This window comes from Gouania willdenowi, chromosome 20 (genome assembly GCF_900634775.1).
Source record: "Gouania willdenowi chromosome 20, fGouWil2.1, whole genome shotgun sequence".
NCBI classification, from domain to species: domain Eukaryota; kingdom Metazoa; phylum Chordata; class Actinopteri; order Blenniiformes; family Gobiesocidae; genus Gouania; species Gouania willdenowi.
In genome coordinates, this window is record NC_041063.1 from 20,517,761 (window position 1) to 20,535,249 (window position 17,489).

Genomic DNA, 17,489 nt, shown 5'->3' on the forward strand with positions numbered 1-17,489 from the left:
TACCTATAAGTTTAAAAGTGTCAGCATTTTGTGCTTTTCATAGCCCAAATGACTAATCACCACTATATCCTGGTGAGGCAGAGACGCTGCACAGTCTCTCTCTGCTGTAAGGCAGGAGGAGGCCACACCCTCTCCCAAAAGCACATTGCTGCTCCGCCTCTGTTCCCATAGCGTGTTTTTATGTGTTTGCGCATGCGCAGTCAGTTCCCCAAGATTAAAACAATTTATGTAAAAAGGCAGCTCTCTACACAGCCTTTGGACGTAACCGCGCTATGCTAAATGCTATAGTATATATACTGCATTAGTGAATTGATACAGCATGGCTGCTGCTACGTTCTCTAGCGAGTGGGTGGGATAACACTTCAGGAAGGATGACAGCGCTAGAGACAATAAAGAAACTTTCTATTGAGGAAAAATGACAGCTTTTAAAAGATGGGAGACCAACACCTGAGCTACCAGACCTTCAGCAAAGGAAAGGTCAGAAAATGTTTCATACCTTCCATAGTGAATGGTACAAAAAGAAGGATTGGCTTTGTGGATGCGCCTCACTGAGGCTGTTCCAAGTTGTTGTCATTTTCTCCATGTTCCTGTGTTTCCAACACAAACAACGGATGCGCTGTTGTGTCATGTTTCTTTAATGGCGTTTTACTATGTTGATTTTGTTAGATTAACACTTGCCAGCAGAAACATATGAAATTCTCATTGGTGTTGACATTGGTGGTCTCGATTTGCAACGCCCTGCCTACCCAATCCTAGTGCTCACGGCACGTCACTGTTAAGTAACTGTGGGAGAAAATATGGCAACCGCCCCAGAATCTCATTGGCATTCTGTAGTGCAAACCAAGGTAAGATATTTACTTAAGATGGGTACGCAAAAAAAATTACGCTGTTTTTGTCCAGATTTCCCCTTTCCAGACTAAGGATGTCAAACGCAAGATTATTTTACGTTTCATAAATGTATCCAATGAGATTATCCTGATGGTTGAGGTGTGTTAGGAGGGAATTTGTCTGAATAATTGTCTCCGAGCAAACAACCTTATATTTTAAACTTGTTCAATATTTAACAAATCTGTTATTTATCTTCATGTGATGACGCTGTAACAGATTAAACTTGTCATTAGATTTAGAAACTCCTTATTTGTGTAAATGGTTTTCCTTTGTACACTGTTGTGTAACATCAGTCGTTATCACCATTGTGCCATAAATTAGGCTCCTGCTATGTTCAGTGTTTATGATCATAATAATTTGTAATGCATTTTCAGTGTCTAGGTAGGTTGGTTGTTTTCCGTGATTGCAAACTAAAGAGCAATGGCTCCATTGAGTCCTCATTTGTTAGTCAAACAACAACGGTGATTTGTTGTCATTAGACGTAATGACTAGGAAGCAGTGAGAGGCTTTTTATGCTTACCTGAGCTTGATATATTATATAAACATTATTGGTAATTAATGCTTTGATTGAAGCATGCGCTAGTTTGTCAATATTTACATTAAGAACGCTACTTAATAAAAGCCAGCAATGGAATTCCTCTAGATCTGCTACACTTGATGGCCATTTGTTGTAATTTTTTACGGCCAAGCTTTACAGATTTGCATCAGCTGTCCTTGAAATTACTTTTAAACTTGCTTTTTTCATAAGTGGGAAACATTTTACTAAGCTTTTCATTTAACTTCAAATCCTTTTAGGTCCTTGTGGTTACTCCACGACTGAAAGTCTGTAGATTCATTGAGGTCTCAAGCAAAGCATGTTTTTGCAGCGGTAAAGAGAAGCAGAGAGGGTAAAACAAAGATTTCCTACATTTAAAGCGTATCACATATTACATGAATACACTTTAGATGATAGTGCAACATTGTGTTGTAATGGATGGAATCCAAGCTGTGGGAAAAGTCGTTGATTTGCTTCATGCTTGTATCAACTTTGGTTGATGATACAACAAAGTAATTTTATTGCTTCACTTTAACAGCTGTTAGCATAAACACGCTAATGATACCCCTCCAATGGGACAACTTAGAGCAAAAACTGCTGAGATGATTTTTTCTTTATCAAATGAAGACACAGTGTAGTAAGTATATCAAAGTAAGACTGGATCAGTAAAAACACTTCTATGCATCTGTCTACAGCAAGGGATGTCAAACTCAGTTTAGTTCAAGGGCCACATTAGGCCCAGTTTGACCTCAAGTGGGCCGGACCAGAAAAATCCATGTTTTTGTGAAGGAAAAAGCCACAAATTTCAACAAAATTCGCAATGTTAAGCACTTTATGAAAATTCCTTGACTTTGCAGCAAATTTTCTCAAAATTTGCACTGTAATTTGCCAGAGTTCTATTGGACAATTTGCGAAAAATTTATTATTACAGTAAATAATGTAGTACTGCAACCCCATCATATTGTATCTAAAACTTCTGTAACAATTTACAAAAAGTACAGTGTTTGCTGTAATTTTTACTTTGAACAAAGTCTTCCTGTGGGCCGGACTAGATGCTCTGGCAGACCGAACTTGGCCCGCGGGCCTTGAGTTTGACATGTGGTCTACAGACTCCACATCCCACAATGCAATGAACCAGGTTTTTCCAACAAAGTCAACAAACCGAGTATTATTATTTTTATTTCTTTAAAGCTGATATCCGGAGTTTCTGAGAAATCTATGCTCATGTATGATTCTTTTGAAATGCGAAAAAATAGCTAACTAGTCTTTTACTATGGTCTACTGTCGGTGGTCATTCATATACATTGATGTATATAAGTCCCTCCTTCGTCCTATAGACCCCTATACAAATGGAAACGACTGCGGTGATCGCCGAGCCAATAGGTTTTAACTTCCTGTTTTTGAGACTGTCAATCAAAGTGAATGCAGAACTGTGCACGGAAACAAGGCCGCGCGTCACAACAGCAAACAGGTAAATTTGATTTTGGCTCACAGGCCTATATCAATGCGACCCGATGCGACCTTGTTATGTTTCGTGATGCGTGTGCAGAAAAGTAGAGGCGTGGCTTCTGGTAGATTGGGAGAGGCAATGGGAAGAAGTGGAGCTGTTCTCTAAATATCAGCTTTAAGCTAGGCTTGCTTTGGTAAATGAATTCTATTTAGTCAGTTGGTATGCGTGTAGGTTCCTCTCTGTGTCTGTGTGTGGGTAATAGTCTCTTCCTGGTTACTACACCCCCCGTCTGGTCAATATGTAAGAGTATAGAGAGTGAGGTTGCTTCTTCTCCCTCCTGTTTCCACTCAGGCGTGTCTCGTCTCCTAATTGCCTTCCCTCACTACTGAAGGAGTGCATAAACACTGAATGTTTGCTGATCCATTTAATGGCAATATTTTTGCTGCTTCTTGAACCTTGAATCTTTTTATTAATAAGTGGACTTGTTTTGGAAATCCACAGAAAAATGCTTTTCTTCGTGTGCACACACTGAGCCCTCATTGGATCACCCTGTCCACTGTTACCTTTCCTTTAGCTTTAGTTTAGAATCAAGGTCTCAACACCTTTTTTTTTTTTTTTTTTTTAAAAAAAAACGATGTTGTGCTCCTCCCGTGTTTTTAAACTCAGCAGCTTTAATTGAGGCTACGTGAAACTCCCTCAAGCTTCTCATTTTCTTCTCAGCCGAGGCCCTATGCAAGTAAATGAAAGTTTTTTATATCTTCAAACTATTTCTCAGTGAAATCCACTGCTTAGAAGCTGACCTCCCTTTCCCATTTCCTCTGAACTCTCTAGAGTAATTGGTTGCTGTGCTCTACCGATGCTGCTGTTAAGATTCAGGCTGATGAAAATACACAGAGCCCTGAGTGACTACTAAATATACAGCAGAGCCCAGACAAAAAAACACACACCATTTTATTCTTATTTGGCATGTATATGTACTCTGACGAAAAATTAAGGAAAGAACTCTCACTTTGCTGGATTGAAACCAAACATCTGAAACACAAATCATCTCTAGTGTGTGAATGTGAGTGGAGAGAATGAGTTTTTACACACACACACACACACACACACACACACACACACACACATACAAACTCTGAGCGTTAGTGCATTTGTTTTGATTCTAAGTTACAAAAAGCCCACACAAACATCTTTTTTAAAGAGTAACTCAAGAAATAATTTGCTCTTTTGGAGAACATGCAAAGTGCACAAAGCACCCATGTCGACCTTGGAGGTTAAACTCTGGCACATTTTGCTCAAATTCCAAATACCACAATAATAATAATGACAAAACTACTAGTATTACTGCTACAACTAGCCATATTAATAATAAAGTAAATCAATTAAAATTATCATTATTATTGTTATAGCTCTATTTGTAACAGTAATTCTAGAATATTTTTTATCATTATTACTATTGTTATGGTTTTTATGAATAATTAAAATATCCCAATAATTTTTCTAACGTCAAACATTTTGCTTGTGTTTCATAGTTTATACTGTAGATATGGTACAGCTGAAAACCAAGATAAATGTTTAAATCATGAATGTTTTCTTTCTTATCTTCTGTATAAATTGATGTTCATTGGCTAATATATAATCCATCAAATTATTTTTTCTGTGAGCGTTTTTAGATTATTTAAAAAAATAAATAAAAAGCATCTTTGCACTCGGATCTCACCACGTCAATGCCGGTGGAGGTAAACTACATCTGTGGCCACTTGCTGCTGAGGTGTTCAATTAAGTGTGTGTGTGTGTGTGTGTGTGTGTGTGTGTGTGTGTGTGTGTGTGTGTGTGTGTGTGTGTGTGTGTGTGTGTGTGTGTGTGTGTGTGTGTGTGTGGGTGTGTGGCTACTAAGGTTTCTCCTCCTGATCTCTATCTGATACTATCACGTGTTAACAGACAGGAGCTGAGGAGGAGAGGGAGATGATGGGGAGGTGGGCGGGGCCAACCTTGTTAGTGGCAAACTGATGTGTGAATCCACCAATAGGAAGCCTCCTTTATCCTAACCCACCGAAATCACCGGCGACGATTGGAGGATCCCTCTCAGGGAAAGACGCGCGCGCACGCACGCACGCACCGGCTCGGCACGGCTCGCCCAGTCCTGCTTTGCTGCGCGGCGCGCACACAACACACGCACAGTGAGTGGATGGAGGACAGGAGCGTGTCCGCGCTCTGGAGCTTTTTCCACGGAAAGGATGACCGGAGCCGGCGGAGAGAAGAGGAACGAGTCTCAAACTCCAACTGGCGCGTTTTCTTTGCTCCTAATCAGCTGTCACGTGTGTTGGCAGTCGTGCACGCTGACAGGTAAGAGGAAGCGATAACTTTGTGTTCTTTTTTTAATTATTATTTGGTGTGCGCCTTGGCTGGTGGACAGGTGCGGCTGTGCGCCATTGCGCACTCAAACCTGTAAATAACCACACACGCACGGTCAGGTGTGAGTGCACAAGCGTGTGCAGGTGAATGGTAGGGTTAAATGGTAACGCATTATTTGTCATGTGTGGTAGTGGATCGGCTGTGTCGCACGTCGCGTCGCTGCATCCCGCGGCGCTGCAGCGCACGGAGTTGGTGAGGTCGGAGTTTAGGATAAAGATCTGGCAACTCTGAGGCTGCACCAGCCTGGAATGTGCGTAAAAGCGGAGTCAGGGCTCCTGTGCGCGCATTTCTAACCAAATGAAGCGAATTCACATCAGCAGTGGACGCCTTTTGGCATGTGTGGAAGGAGGATCGCTCTTGGTTTCCTCTCTAATGTTGCATTGATTGGCTTCTGCTGAGCGCAGGGGGAATTATGGAATGGCTGCGTCTCGTGTGCATGTGTGCATATCGCTGTTGGTGTGTTTGCAAATGTTTTACTGGGAGAGAACGTGCCAGGTTTTTTTTTTTTTTTTTTTTTTTTTTTGTGTGTGTACTGCAGGGTTTGCAGATGAGGAGTTTTCAACATGCAGTGTGGAATCTTGTTTTGCCATTGCAGTAGTATTAGTATTTCTGCTACTATGTTAATGTAACCGTTCATTGATGAACATACAACACATTAATAAATATGCTAATTATCTTTAATTTGGGCTCCATTTCCATCAACCCCTTTATGCACAAGCATAAGCTCTAATATATATATATATATATCGCGATATTTCACGGTGTGGTAATCGTATCGATCCCAAAAAAAATGTCCAAATACATTTTTTAATCATGTTTTTTTAACGAAAAAAAAACTAAAACAATTTAATTGCGCTAACACATGCATTGCACGTAAACACCCTGTCGCTACATGGCACTGAACCACATAAGCTCTAGTTAGGGGTGTAAGAAAAAATTGATTCAGCGATATATTGCGATATTCCCCCGCGCGATTATCGTATTCATCCAAAAAATGTCTAAATCGATTGTTTTACTTTTTTTTTTTTTTTTTTTTTTTTTTTTAACGAAAAACATTTAATTGCGCTAACTTATGCGTAATGTGTAAACGCCCAGTCACTACATGGCAGTGAACAATCAATTCGGCGATATATCGCAATATTTCACAGCGCGATTATTGTATCGATCCCAGATTTTTAACCAAAAAAAACATTTATTTGCACTAACATATGGTCACTAGTTGTCAGTGAACCACATCAGACCTTGTAAAACTACTTCACTCCTCAATACATTTTAGCTTTAAAGTTGATTGCACTTAAGTTTTTTTTTTTTTTACTTGAACTACAGTTAGTTACTATTTATTTGTTCTTGCAAGCTTAAAAAAAGTAAATAAACTATTTCATTCAATTGTCTACTTGTCAAGGTGAAATTTTAATTGATATTGCGATATATCGCAACGTACAGTATATCATTGTTTAATATCGGGATATGTCATGTGGTGACATGCAAATTGTATTGTATCGTCAGATGCATGACAATGCACAAGCCTATGTGTTTCATTTCACTTCAGGTTTGCATAACATGCATGGAAACACTAGCCTGGTGCTTGTCCTCTCATTCCCAGACATTTATTGTATCGCGCACCATGACGCATTTTAGGTAGAAGTGAAAGTTGTTCAACCTGATCACGACGCGTGCACGGCCTGTCCATCACCCCACAGCGCTGTGTGCACGTGTTAACTGGCTTTGAAAGAAGCCACTGTTAGAGTTCCACATGCAACTGTTCAACAGCTCAGTTAAGTAGCGCATGACATGTGGAAAACAAAGTGCAGTGATTGCAGTGGGCGAATGGAGGATAGAGTGCTGCTGTTCATCTACCAAACACTGTCAGAACAAGTGCTCCATTATCTTTTTCCCCCCAATTATATCCCCTAATTCTACAAAATACCATATAACACAAGTACAGGAAAAATAAGATCTAAAAGAAGAAAGAAGTAAATCTTTGACTTAAAATTATTCCTGAATTCAACAGAAATGCACATTTAACTTAGTTAAATACGTTCATTTTTAATATTTTGGCTTAATTTTCTCGAGAAATGCTTCTACAACAATATGTTCGCTCTGTTTTTGTTAGCATTGGGTCAGCATCAGGGCTGGGCAATATGGACCAAAACTCGTCTCAATATTTTTTCTCAAAATGGAGATAAAATTCATCAGCAAAATTCTGGGTGAAATTTGCTGATGCAAAATGCCACACAGGCACCTTTATTAACAAACAGCTGCACTTAATGTGCGACTTTTTTCCTCTGTGGGACAGCACGTGTGAGTGAGTTCTGAAAGCATCGACTCTTAAAACAAGTGATTTAATACAAAATTAGCACTATTTAAATTTTCTATAGCGCCAAAATAGAAAAATCTACATATCTTGATTTGAATCTCAATATATTGCCCAGCCCTCGTCAGCATCTGATAATGATTAATATTTATTACAATTATTATTATATTTTCACCTTTGGTACCAGTTTGACTGTGGGCAAAATGTCATTTTTAGGCCAGGCTACCAGACTCAAAACATCACTCACTTTATTGTTGTTGTTGTTCTTTTTCTTCTTGTTGTGTACACAAGTTAAAATTGCTGCTACTCTGTTATTCGTGAAGGAATCGGGCTGAATTGGTATGTATAATCTATGGATGTGTACGCATCGACGGTTGGAGCTTGATTTTCGATTTAAACGAAAGTTGATTTATCATTTATTTGCGAGTCAAATATTACGACGGTTGGTGGTACTGAATCATTAGCACAAACGAATGTATAAATGAGGCCCATTACCCTGCACATGTCATGGGGGCGCCAGGGGGCCCCCTATTTCCGGTAATTTCCAAATCTATGCGAACATAGTCGTGTGATATATCGTTTCAAAGGTTTTTCAATGTAGATTACGATTATGCCTCACACAATTCAATTAGATCCCCTAATTTCCCCAAATTTCCATTAAAGTCGTTTTCTCATTTATTTTTGAGTCAAATATTGCAACAGCTGGTGGTACCGAATCATTGACACATACCAATATATGAATGGGTCCTATTACTCTGTATGTGCCATGGGGAACCCATTTTTTAAACTCGGTGGAACCGAGTCGTTTGACTGAATCCTTGGGAACGTGGTACGTGATATTTGGCGCGGAGACGTTCCGTGGGCCCGGCCGTACTTAATCCCAACTTTTTAATAAAACAAAACAAAAACAACAACCTTGAAAATCTAAATATTTTGTCACTTATTTCAGTTATTGAGAAGCAGCATCAAAGCATGATGGAACCACCTCCATGTTGTCGAGTAGGGAGAAGACATTGAATACAAAAAGGTCTGCACACAGTTTGTACACAGATGTTACATTTCCACACAGCAGGATGACGTGTCATTTTAATTGTGTGAACATCAGCTTTTTTTAATCAGACTAGATTGTTCCCAGTTTAGCCTGAAGCTTGTGTGTCTTTGTTGTTGCCTCTGTATTGAAGGATTTACTTACTTCTGCTGCTGGATTTTGTTTTTAAAAGAAGTCAGATCAGCAGTATTTTAAGGGTGTCCAGCTTGTTTGTCCATTCCCATCGATGTTATCCTTGCCTGGAAGCGTACTGCAGCTAATTACATCACAATTAATGTCAGTGCAGACAGCAGTGGGTTGCCACGCCTGCTTCCTGCATGTAAGCAGAGCAACGGGTCTGAGCATCACATCCTATCAGATGCAGATCCTATGATAACTGTGTAAAGGTGAAACTGGTAATCAGGTGTTCTTTTCAGATTTCTGCAGGTCTAAGCAGAGCAAACACTGTGGATTCAGCTTTTACTGCTGCCTACAGGAATTAATTCTCCAGTCCCAATAAGTGTTGTTTGGTTTGCTGATGTTAAACGATGAAGCGGTCGCCTCCTGCTGAGCTCAGAAAACCTTGACAGAGAATCCCCAGGGTTGCCTTTAACAGAGTTTCCAAAGTAAAGCCACAAAGTTTTAAGTCGACGTAGTGACTCAGATTTTTTAGTGAGCTTGAAAAAAGACAGAAAATGCATAATTAATGTTCTGAAATGGACAAAGAAATGTGAATATGGCATCGAACACACATTTTACACACTTTTTTTTAATACATCTTTGCCATTTGTGTGTTTGTGGAGTAATTGAATGTTTATATATTTACTTTTGTCTGTTCTTGCTCTCATTTTTTGTTTTATTTTTTCATTTTTGTGGGATTTTGAAGTAATCTTTTGTTTTTTTCTTGAGTCAATATTTGTATTTTACCTGTCAGTTTCCATATTTTGGTTCCTCCTCCAGGGCTGGAGCTGCTGTTTAATATTGTAAAATAGTGTCATGGTAAAAGCAATCTGAATATGACATCTAACATGCATATTGTGGGACATTATCACACATTAACGCATTTGAAAAAAATCTGTCATTTTGTGTGTTTGTGGAGTAATTGTGTTTATTTTTTTTTTCATTGTCTGTTTTTTGTTGTCATTTTTGTTTTTTGTTGTCATTTTTGTTTATTTTTGTCATTATGGGTGATTTTTATCTTGTGTATTTTTGTAGTCATTATTTATATTTTCTGCCATTTTCTATGTTCATGTTTTGTGTAGTTTTTGTCAGTTTGTGTATTTTTGTTTCAACTTTGTATGTTCTTGGAGTCATTTTGTGTTTTTTAGAGTCACTTTTTGTATTTTTCTGGATTGTATGTTTCTTTCATTTTGTCTGTTTTTGCAGTCATTTTTGGTTTGTCTGTAATTTTTGGGGGACTTTGAAGCATTCTTGTGTGTTTTTGGAGTCATTAGTAATAGTATAGTGAGTTTCTATGTTTTTGTTCTTGTTTTGTGTATTTATGTTGATATTTTGTATGTTCTTGGAGTCTTTTTGTGTCATCCATATTTTGTGACCATATCACACATTTGCACTGTATTTTTACCTGGAAAACAGGTGACTGAATGTCTAGCAAACATACTGAACTAACGAATGCCAAATTTTGTTCATAATCTGCAAGGTTTTTTGCCAAAAATGAAATGGAAACATCTCTATGACACAGAGTAAACCCTCATTCCACTGTCTTTTTCACTGTAACATGGGTAGCAAATGGTCAAATGTGAAATCTGGCACATAATCCCACTTTACATTGTCTTGATGTATTTCCTTTCTGTACATCTGTGGCATTGAAACATGAAATTACATTAGTGGCTCTATTATTCCTATTAAGCATGTTTGGTGCTGTGATAGCCTGTAATGACATCTGATTGGTGGAAGCCGATGAAACAGAAATGGAAAAAAAAAAAATTCAAAGTGACAAAACTACTTTAGCTGCTACCTGGTGAGATAGTGTTATGGAAATATAAATATTCCAGAAAACAGCAAAAAAAAAACAGCAATTGAACAAAAAAGGTAAAATATACTGTCGTAAAAATACTATTTCTACAGTGGAAATAAAAAAATAAATAAAATAAAATGTCATTATCTAGACTTAAAATTCAAATTCCTGGTGATCAAATTAATTGAATATTCCGTTACTAAAATACTTAATAGCTGCTTCCTTACTTTTGTATTTATGTGAGGAAAATGCAAAGTCTTATTAGAATTTCAACAAAGAATATACTTTTTTATTTTTTTTTCACGATGAACTTAATACAAGTTCATTTCTTTGAATCTGCTGTGCTTTCTGTCACAGCGCGACAATAACAAAGTCATTAAATCGATGAGTCAAGCTTTCTTCTAATCAGTACCAATATGTTCTCCTAGATATCAAACAAAGAGGACTCTGTCTGCACGCCTGAGCAGACAATATAAGGGTCATTATTAGGCCAATTACTTCACAATCTGAGAGTAACAAAGTAAAGTAATCCCCTCTCTTAATGCAAGCAGTGTAAAGATATTGTGTGGCAGATAAAGGAAGTGTTGAAAAGGTAGTGCAGAGATAGGAAAGTATAAAAAGATGGAACCTTTAATTCCACACTAACGCCTTTTATTCATTTGGTTATAAAAGATTGTTTGCATGTGTGCATGTGTGATTCAACCTGCTGAAGAAACACGGAAACATATCTTGTCATTTACAGTAAATGTCAAGCTATTTGCAATCTTTTGTGTTTTTGAAATCTTTGTATTCTTTGTAAGTTTTTGTTCTTGTTTTGTGTGTATTTTCTCTCATTTTGTGTATTTTTGTTGCAACTTTTTGTGTTTTTAGAGTCAATATTCAGTTTTTGCTCTTTTTTATGTATTTTCTGTCACTGTGTGTTTTTGCTGCAACTTCTTGTGTTTTTTTCGAGTCAATTTTTGTATTTTTGTTGCAACGTCAGTCATGTTTGTGGAATAATTGTGCATTTCTTTCATACCTTTTGTCTGTTTTTGCAGTCATTCTTGGTCTTTATGGTCATTTTTGGTGGTTTTAAAGTCAATATTTGTATTTTCTGTTAGTTTCAGTGTTTTTTTTCTTGTTTTGTGTGTTTTTGCTGCTCATTGTGTGTTACTTTCCTTTTGTCTGTTGTTGCAGTCATTTTTGGTATTTTGTGGTCATATTTTGTTTATTTTTAATGTCATTTTTGGCAGTTTTGAAGTTATCTGGTGTGTTTTTAGTGTCAGTTTTTGTTCTTGTTTTGTGTATTTTTTATCATTTTGTCATTTTTTGTTGTTCTTGATGTCATGTTGTGTGTTTGTGGAGTAATTGTGATTTTCTTTCTTTTATTTTTGTGTTTTTTTGGTGTCATTTTGTGTTTGTGTTTATAAATGTATGTGTTACTGTTTAATTTTTGTGTGTTTTTGGAGTCATTTTTGCACATTTTTCTGCCTTTGTGTGTAAATCTGTCACAGTTTTTTTTGTGTGAGCCCGTGCTGGAGCTTCTGGTTAATACATTGACACAAGTGTTTTTAATCAGCAATCCCGCCTGGCCCTCATTACCTGCAGGAGGTGTGAACCAGGCTCTGCTCAAACCCAGGCCTCAGGCACCATAAAGATGCCTCCAAATTCATCATCATTTGTGGCAGTAGGAGCTACTGTACGTGTGGGTTTGGTTAATGCAGCCCCATTAAAGTGTGTTGTTAATGCAAGCCGACCATATTAATATGTAACAACATTCAACGTTTGTCGTGGAACCACCTGTTACGCTTTACATTGAGATGTGCAGATCTGCAAAGATAGTCTCTCCTCGTATTAAAATGGCTGACATGTTGCAGGTGAGCAAATACCAAACGTAATGTTATTTTACGAATACGTTTGCGTCATCTTTGCTCCAGTTATTTCCAAACATTGAACGATCTGCTTCTCGTTTCTTGGCTTTCATCCTTTTCTCTGAAAGTTCTCTTTTGGGAGTTTTGTGCACGTACCGTTTGGTGCCATTATCTTGATCAAAGCTCGCATTCTGACGGAATAAAGAAACACTCCTGACATCAAGTCAAAACATTTTTTTTTTTTTTATGCAGTGGAGGAAGATTAAAGATGAAGGTAAAACCTTTGCTTATCAAACCATCTTTACAGGCTTTGAAAGGAAAGAACAAAAGAGTTTCTAGTTGCTTCATTAGCTTGTTAGGTGTGGTCACGGAGCTTCTTTGTGTCTGTAAATGATTACCCCTTGGAGCAACTCAACTCACATGACTACATCAATACCACGGGAAGAAAAACCAATGTCATCTTTTGCAATGAAATCAACTTAGTTTTCTTTCCTAAAACTGCTTCCTGTTTTCAGATTTTCAGTGTCATCGCTTCAAAATAACGTCCAAGGAACTGGATGACAAATAACTAAGCAATAATGCGGTCCTCGCATAATACAAATTTCATCCGAAGCATGTATCCTGTACCGATATAATGGAGCCAACGTCTGGCTAACTCTAACCTAGCATTGTTATTTGGCTTAAAGACGCAGGGTTTTTCTCTTGTTGTTATAGCAACCATTGGCTTTACACTCTGTCATTGTTCAGAAGCTGTAGACCAACGGAACACTGGTGCCTAGCAACAGCTAACAGGAATCAACAAAAGTGCATCATATCCTAACCAAAATGGCGGCTCCCCATAGTTGATCCCACAAGGTATAAAATTGTTCTCCAAAGTCCAATGTGTTTTTTTTTTTTTTTTTTTTTTTTTTTTTTAAAGGTGCACATATTTGATTTATTTAACTTTTTTTTTTTTTGCAAATCCACTTCACATGACGTGAGGTACCTGGTCACATGACCACTCCTCTCTGAGAAAACATGGTGTGGTTTGTGTAGACAGAAGAGGAGACCAGGACATTTCTTAGCATTATATTTTAAAATTATTACTGCCTCATTAGACAGCAACAACAAAGGAATAGTGAGTTTTATGAGAAGGTTTGGAATGTCCTACTTCCTGCGGCAAAATCTTGCGGGATGAGATTTCGCGGGAATTGCGAGGCACCTGCCCAAAACAACCTCCAATGGAAACACGTTCAAAGCGCAATTATACAGAAATATCGCTTTTATTTTGCGAAAATCTGTAATGGAAACCCAACTAGAGACGCATCCACATCCACGGACAGTGTTTGGATGCTAGACAGCAGCTAGCTCCAGTTTAGGATTGATATGATTTCTCGCTGTTTAGATTAAATCCTTCTCCAATGACAACATATTTTACATCACAAAACAGAAAAGACTTTTTGGAGCCAAACTGTTTGTTCTGCAAACACAGGCGCTGCACATGCTATTAGGTGCATTTGATTTCCAATGTGCCACATGAATAGTTAATACACGATTAGAGGGAGAGGGAGTGAGTTTCATTTGCACTTTGGTGAATGTTTGCTCAGAGGCAGCTCCTTTTTTTTTGTTCTTTTCTAAATAGCTCTTTAGGAGGAACCGTTGTTATGTAACCGCAGTGCTTTCCCTCCTGGGATCCTGAGGGCTGCCTCTGAGTATTTTGGTTTGTTCTCCGCTCTAAATCGCTGCTTTTGTCTTTTGGTCATGTTCAAGATGTGTCAACTTCCACGGGTGCTTCTGTATTTTACTCACCAGGGCACATCCTTTATCACCCTTATTTCCCTCCAGATTTGCACTCTCCGCCCGAGGCGCCTCGTTTACACGTTAGCACTCGGCAGAATATTTGTGTTCCACTAAAGGAAAGTTCAGTAGCGCGTTTATCTGCTGGAAGCCAGTATTGGGATTGCAAATTTAATGGTGTTATCTCTTTCCTCAGAACCCTTTACTTTGATATTTGATGCACAAAGTTAAAATCAAATAAAGTAGCTTTCATAATCACCTAACCTATTGTTATCCTGCATTTCTTCTTCTGAGGAAATCCTACTTCCCATGGATGAAAAATCTACCAAATTTTGCATAAAGTTCAAATTACTGTTGCAAAAACAGGCCAATTGTCCCAAAGATGGCGCCACAGCAACTTTTTACAGTAAAATAATTGAACATTCACAACAAATCAAACATGTGTGCTACAGATTTGCAAGTTTCACCAATGTGTAGCCTCAATCCTGAGGAAACATTTGTCCATTTAAACATATTACACATTATGTATAAGTTATTACTTACTTATTAAACTTGTTGGACTGTGATGAAGGTATTTTAAACATTTCTTGCTTAATACATTGTCAATGTAAAATTACAGTTTGCTGTCATTGTAGATTATGTTTGGAAAATATCTGAATTTTATCTCAAAAACTGAATTTCTTAGTCACTTTTAAATTGGAGTTGATGCAAAAATTACATTTAAAAAATAATTATATATATATATATATATATATATACATCGAGAGAATAAATTATTGTTAAAATTACCAACATCTCCATTCTGTTTTGAGCCATTTAAAATCTGCCTTTAAACGCTAGCAGCTGCTTTCTTGCTCATATGTGACTGGCTTAGTCAGATAGTGAAGCTCAGTGATAGAGGGTGTTCCATCTTGCAATAGTTGTGGTGTAATTATGCGTTTCACTTATTGATTTATTGTAGATGTAGAACTCCTATAATGAGAATATAGACATAGGGCTTGATGTAAAAAGAAACCATGAAATTTTCTCCTATTTCTCATCTTCCTATAAACTTGCTAATAATTGCCTAAAGTTGCCTGGCCCCAACTATTGCTGCGCAGACATTATTTATCAGTATTAATAGGAGTTAGGGCTGCTCAATTAATCAAAATGCAATCAAAAATAACAATCGAGAAAAAACTATTAACAAAAAGATATATATATATATATAAATATTTTTTTTTTACCTTCTATTTGCTAAATAAAACAAACCCCTTATTTTGGACATCTACAAATAATAAAGCTTGGCACACATGTTAATACTAACTTTGAGTGGTTTAAGCCAGGCACATGCAAGCTCCTCCCCTCCGCCCCGCCCCTCTCAAAGCCAAAGCCAGCCTGCAGGCCAACACCAGGAAAGTTGTTGCTTGTGGTCTTGAAACAAAAACACTGGTAAACAAGTGGCAAGTCAAATTCTCTGATGTGGGAACACTTTGGGTTTGATGATGAAGACCTAGATCAAAGACGCATCACGTGCAAGAAGTGTTTGGTTTTGTGCAAAAGTGAACATACTTGATTTTAGTGTTTAAAGGATTTTATTTCTGTTTAAATAATATATTTAGTTTTTTTTTGTACAAAAAATAAATAACATTTTGGTTGACAAAATATTGTTTGAATAACTGTGATTTCAATTATGGCTAAAATAATCGTGATTATTATATTTTCTGAAATCGAGCAGCCCTGCAAGGCGTTCAAAAGCTTGGCACTTGCAGTAGAATGTGTGTGTGTGTGCGTGTGCGTGTGTGTGGAGTGTGGTACTCTCACAGAGGGGCGGTGCTGCTCGGTGTTGGTGTCACAGTGCAGATAAAACATCAGCGTGCTCGTCGCCTGTCAGACCTACTCGCCCTTCCCGTGCATGTATGGCTGCGATGTGAGGGAGTTGTTAATTGGACCGTGCCAAAGCGTTGGAGGAGTGAGAGCGATGTGGAGAGCAGAGGAACGGATGTGGACAGGGCATCCATACTGATTCACAGATCTGAGGGGTGATGAGAGGCAAACTGCGGGGGGGCGGGAGGCGAGGCTTTACATCAGGGTCAAGATAGCGAGCAGGATTTCAACAACTCTGGAGTCCAGCACAAACTGTTACACTCAGTACTTGGCATTTTTTTTTTTTTTTTCCTCTTAATGTCATGTTGAAGAAAAAGGTAATAATAGCTTCTAACTTCATTCGTTTGCACCTAAAATGTATTAAATAACAATTAGTGTTAAGAGTCATGCAACACTCATTTCACACCCATGCTGGGCTCCAGCCTCTTCGTTCAGACGAGCCAGAAACTCAGTTAAAAACTGTGATTCACTTTAACAGTAACATCAACCACCTCGCACGCTTCCCTTGTGAACCTATTCCTGCCAAACCGTCAAACTTGACGCCAAAACGTCCAATCGACTAGCCCTGCCGAGGCAATAAAGTGACCCTGCACGTCAATAACCCAATATTGAAGCTAATTTTTATAATGTAGCTACATGTCGATTTGGGTTTAGGTGCTACCGCAGATGTGAGCTGTTTTAATCCCACTAAAAAGAAATGAACAAGAACAGCTTATGAGATTTCACACACACAAAAAGCCACTCCATAGTTTCACACCTCGCAGCTTTTTTCGACTTTATGGATAAGAATAGCAATAGCATCATGTGCACTAGAAGGTTCATTTATTGGTGCTGCCAACACAAAATGTGAGGTGGCCCAAGGCTGCAGAGATAGGAGAGAGTAGGAAACAGTTATGGGACGCAAGCTTAGGCTTTATCGCCCTGTAGCTGGCCACCTTTGATGAGGGTGTCTCGTATTAAAAAGGTCGGAAACACCCCCTGATTCAAAGGAACACTACTGATGATGCATCCCAAAATTTACAGCTTTCCGTTCCCATATTTGAGAAACGGCTCCCACGCCACTCTCACATGGTAAATCTCATGTTACTACCATCATTTGGCACAAAGGACAATTTAACATCACTTTCCGTGTTTAATGATTCTCGGGCTTCAGATTTTTCCGTTTGCAATTTTTCCAAATTTACATTTCAGGGTTTACCCATTTCCACATCACGTCTGCGTCATTTCACCCATTTCTATTTTGTTTCCTTTTCATCATCTATTTAAATGGCTTTCTTGGCTATAAAACTTTCAAAAATACATAGGGTTAATAGTAGGGATGTCCTGATACAACTTTTTCACTTCCGATACAATACAGTTATTGCAGCCTTGGGTATTGGCCGATACCGAT

At 38.1% G+C, this 17,489-nt stretch overlaps 1 protein-coding gene across 2 annotated transcripts in view; it reads left to right on the forward strand.

Annotated features, from left to right (window-relative positions):
* Nucleotides 1–5,011: 5,011 nt before the first annotated feature.
* The window catches only part of LOC114454092 (cadherin-18), a 118,154-nt gene continuing 105,676 nt past the window's right edge, over nt 5,012–17,489 (forward strand). Inside the window, exon 1 of one of the 2 annotated variants that reach the window (XM_028434271.1) lies at nt 5,012–5,219. In XM_028434271.1, coding sequence (XP_028290072.1) covers nt 5,111–5,219 — 109 coding nt within the window. In that variant the 5' untranslated portion in view covers nt 5,012–5,110. The remainder of the gene's footprint in view (nt 5,220–17,489) is intronic. The other variant, XM_028434270.1, reaches the window with a different exon arrangement.